The sequence below is a fragment of the Alosa pseudoharengus genome, unplaced genomic scaffold, assembly GCF_046254945.1.
Source record: "Alosa pseudoharengus isolate Yale_2024_CS ecotype anadromous, Long Island Sound unplaced genomic scaffold, YU_APseudo_1.1 YU_APseudo_1.1_scf_4, whole genome shotgun sequence".
Lineage (NCBI taxonomy): Eukaryota > Metazoa > Chordata > Actinopteri > Clupeiformes > Clupeidae > Alosa > Alosa pseudoharengus.
This window is the reverse complement of record NW_027468774.1, coordinates 9,923,878-9,928,877: the sequence shown is the minus strand read 5'-3', so window position 1 is coordinate 9,928,877 and position 5,000 is coordinate 9,923,878. Positions and strand designations below refer to the sequence as shown.

Genomic DNA, 5,000 nt, shown 5'->3' with positions numbered 1-5,000 from the left:
ATTTTTTTTTTTCTTTTTCGCATGCCCAAATTTCCGTCAATGAGTCCCGGGACACTGAAAGACCGGGGTACACGAAACTTGGTGGGCATGTAACCCCACATGGATAGCATGGAACCATCGTTTTTCGTTTTGATCTGTAGCCCCCCCGCTGGACTGGACCCCCCGAAAGGAGGGTAGGGCAGACACAGTTTTCTGTGAATATCTCGAAAACCGTAGGGTTTAGGAGAACCATTTTTTTTTTTGTATGTTGATCTCAAGGGGCCATGTCAAACCATTCCATAACCATGGAATTTCATGTATAGCGCCACCTAGTTAAACACAAAAAAGTAAAAATGAGGTGTTGTAATTGAAGGTATCTGTGACCTAACATAGTCAAAACTGCACGAAATTGGAAGTGTAGGATCATTATCACACCCTCTGTATGCACGCCAAATTTTGTGGAATTCCGTTCATGGGGGGCCACACAATAAATTAATTCATGTTACTATACACCAACTGGCCTGTAGGTGGCCGGAGACAGTTTTCTGTGAATATCTCAAGAACCGTAGGGCCTAAGAGGTCCACCTTTTTTATGTATATTGGTCTTAAGGGGGCATGTCAACCCATCCCATTACCACTTATTTCATGTATAGCACCACCTAGTTAAAAATTAAAAAGCAAAAAATGTGTTTTCATCACAATATCTCTGGCTGACAAGGTCAAAACTGCACAAAATTAAAAGTGTAGGATCATTATGACACCCTCCGAATGTATGCCAAGTTTTGTGTACTTTCGTTCATGGGGGGCCTTACAATAAAATAATTTATGTGTACATTTAGTGACGTACACCAACAAGGATTCCCGGGACACTGAAAGACCGGGGTACACAAAACTTGGTGGGCATGTACCCCCACATGGATAGCATGGAACCGTCATTTTTCGTTTTGATCTGTAGCCCCCCCGCTGGACTGGACCCCCCGAAAGGAGGGTAGGGCAGACACAGTTCTCTGTGAATATCTTGAGAACTGTAGGGCCTAGGATGACCATTTTTTTCCGTATGTTTGCCTCCAGGGGTCATGTTAACCCATTTCATGTGCACACATGTGCACAAACAGATACACACACACACATACATTCACAGTAATCATACGTATGACACATACTCACACAGTAGACATATGTACACTTGCATGCACAGGCACATACGCAGGCACACACACAAGCACGCACACACACACACACACACACCCACACACACACACACACTCACACACACACACACATAACATAAACATAACACAAACAATCAAGAATTTCTCAGAATTATGAACAGGCAAGATGGAGGTGGGGTTGTATAAAATTTATTTTACATGTGAAATCTATGAACTAATCATGTTTTGGTACTTGTTGTCTAGCAGATACCAGTGAGAATTGAGTGTGGATAATGCAATTTAGTGAGACAGTTAGAATCATATAGGCCTTTCAGCGTGATTTCTTTTTGTGGAACAAATGTGCTGGACTGGGCGGTGGTCATATTTTGTACCGCTCTGCGGTACATCTAGTTTTAATAATGTTGCAGAGATACTGCATCAATCTGTATGTTTCATTAGGCTACTAGGCTATTTGTTTTGCCTTACTCTTTATTCATTTAGGCTAGGCCTTTTTATTCAGTTATTCATCATCTTCCGTCCTTGTGTAGCGCATGCATTCTCAGACCTGTCACCTGTCACTCATCATCGTAAGGGAGATGTTTGGAATCATTCCCGTGTTACAATCATCAGCCAATCAAGGTGGTCACTTCAGTCAAGCTCGTGCATGAGTAATGACGTCATCCATAGCAACGAAGACTCACTCTTAGTTTAGGAGTTGTCATTTTTCCTTACTAAGAGTAGGTCTGAAAGGCTTTGTGAATAACTTTTAAGAGAAAACTCCTAGCTAAAATCTTTTAGTGCGATTTAGGAGTACTCCTAGTGGTAAGATAAAAGGCTTTGTGAATACGCCCCCCAGATGATTTCTCATTGATTATTAATTTCTTCCTCTCTCTCTCTCTCCTTCTTTCTCTCTCTCTCTCTCTCTTCTCTCTGCAGCAATTTGGGAAGATTTTAGACGTGGAGATCATTTTTAACGAGCGAGGCTCCAAGGTAAGTCAGACTCAGTGAGCCTCTCTTCTCAAGATCCACACACACATACACACACACACACACACACACACACTCACACAGGACTTGCCGTGGTGTATAATTACTGCAGTTCGCTTTCACACTGACACCCACTTGACCCACTTGACACACACATACACACACACACACACACACACATTTGAAGAGTGTAGAGGACGCTCCTGGCCTCTGTGTTGGGCAGGAGCGTCCTCTCAACCTGCACTCTGTCTAGCATTACCCAGAATTCAATCTGTCTAGCATTAGAATTCATCAGCCAGAACACAACTCAGTTATAAAGCATTTGTAACCGTTAATAACCCATTGCATAGCTGTAAAGCATTTATAACCATTAATAACCCATTGCATAGCTGTAAAGCATTTATAACCATTAATAACCCATTGCGTAGCTCAAGGTCAAGGTCACTTTATTGTCCCCGAGGGGCAATTAATTGCACAGCCAGCAGACAGACATAAGGACAAGACACACAACAATACATAACACACAACAATACATAACAACACAACAATACATAACACACAACAATACATAACACACAACAATACATAACACACAACAATACATAACAACACAACAATACATAACAACACAACAATACATAACACACAACAATACATAACAACACAACAATACATAACACACAACAATACATAACACACAACAATACATAACAACACAACAATACATAACAACACAACAATACATAACACACAACAATACATAACAATACAACAATACATAACAATACAACAATACATAACAATACAACAATACATAACACACAACAATACATAACAATACAACAATACATAACAATACAACAATACATAACACAGAACAATACATAACACAGAACAATACATAACAATACAACAATACATAACACACAACAATACATAACACACAACAATACATAACACACAACAATACATAACAATACAACAATACATAACAATACAACAATACATAACAATACAACAATACATAACAATACAACAATACATAACAATACAACAATACATAACACACAACAATACATAACAATACAACAATACAACAATACATAATACAACAATACATAACACACAACAATACATAACACACAACAATGCATAACAATACAACAATACATAACACAAATATAGTTAAAACAGTTCTGGCAGATTGTTTAAAATGGAAATGTAAGTTGGGATAAAAGAGTTTCTGAGTCTACTGGACCTGCATCTGGGCATGGAGTACCTACGGCCTGAGGGGAGTAGCTTAAACTGGCAGGACAAGGGATGGCTGGGGTCAGCTACAATAGATTGGGCCTTCTTTGCCACTCTTTTGGTGTAGGTGTGAGAGAGAGAGGGGAAGTTGATGCCTGCCATCTTACTACATGTCCTGACAATACTCTCCAGTCTATTTTTGTTTTTTATGGACAGAGAACCAAACCAGCAGATAAAACAGAAGGTTAAAACAGACTCAATAAAACAGGAATAAAACATTTTCATAGTAGGGTCAATGTTAAAATTCCTCAGTTTGCGATAAAAGTACATGCGCTGATGGGCTTTGGCACAAACAGCATCAGTGTATAAATTAAAACATAGCTTTCTGTCAATAATTATGCCAAGGTACTTATACTCTTGTACTATCTCAACTGGTTGACCATCAATGATAGTGGAGGGAAAAGGGGGGAATTGCTTCCTGAAGTCAATAATTAGTTCCTTGGTCTTTGCTACATTTATGTTTAAAAAGGAGCGCTTACACCAATCATTAAAATCATTCACTATGGGTCCATGGTCAGTCGCGGTGTTATTGAGAAGAGACACAATGACAGAGTCATCTGCAAACTTAAAAACTTGTCTTCCATCATATTGTGAACGGCATTCATTTGTGTATAAAACAAAGAGGAGAGGGGAGAGGACACATCCTTGGGGGGAGCCAGTAGAAGATAAAAGATTGCCAGATAAAACACTGTTAACTTTAACCCTTTGAGATCTGGAGGTTAAAAAGTCAACTAACCAGGCTATTAGCCCTGGGTTGATGTTGTGTGTTTAAAATTCTGTCTGCTAAAATATGGGGTTGAAAAATCAATAAATAGTAGCCATACAAAATTATTTCCCCTTCCAGGTAGCCTGTAGCATCCTCGACCCCCCTTCCTGCCCTGTAGGCAAATTGTAAGGGGTCGAGTTGCGTCTGTGTTGTTGCTAAAATCTCCTGTTTAATAATTTTTTCAAAAGCCTTCATAATGAGGGAAGTGAGAGCCACTGGCCTAAAATCATTTTAGCTGTAAAGCATTTATAACCATTTATAACCATTAATAACCCATTGCACAGCTGTAAAGCATTTATAACCATTAATAACCCATTGCATAGCTGTAAAGCATTTATAACCAGTAGTAACCCATTGCATAGCTGTTAAAAAAACACTTGTAGTCAATAATAATCCTTCTCCTTCCTGTTCTGTGAGCAGCTTGTGTTTGCAGTGAGTGTGTGTGCTTTATACACCCACGGCCCAGTAAGCTCATTATCTGAGTCTGATAATAACACACACACACACACACGCGCGCACGCACACATTGTGTTTGCAGTGAGTGTGTGTGCCTTATAAGCTCATTATCTGAGTCTGATAACAACAGAGCAGGGGACTCAACACACACGTACAGAAATGTCAGACGGATTAACAGTCCTGCGGGAAACCCTCTGTGTGTGTGTGTGTGTGTGTGTGGGTGTGTGTGTGTGAAGGGAGATGAGATGTCTACCTTATTTACACACACTGACGGGCAGATGATCCAACACAAGATTATGCCATACGCTAACACACAAGTACACAAGTGAACACACACACACATACACACACAC

General features: G+C 39.8%; 1 protein-coding gene across 1 annotated transcript in view; it reads left to right on the top strand.

Annotated features, from left to right (window-relative positions):
- Positions 1-5,000, top strand: part of rbfox3a (RNA binding fox-1 homolog 3a) — a 172,958-nt gene that overhangs the window by 128,550 nt on the left and 39,408 nt on the right. Inside the window, exon 5 of the mRNA XM_076265800.1 lies at positions 2,067-2,120. Coding sequence (XP_076121915.1) covers positions 2,067-2,120 — 54 coding nt within the window. The remainder of the gene's footprint in view (positions 1-2,066; positions 2,121-5,000) is intronic.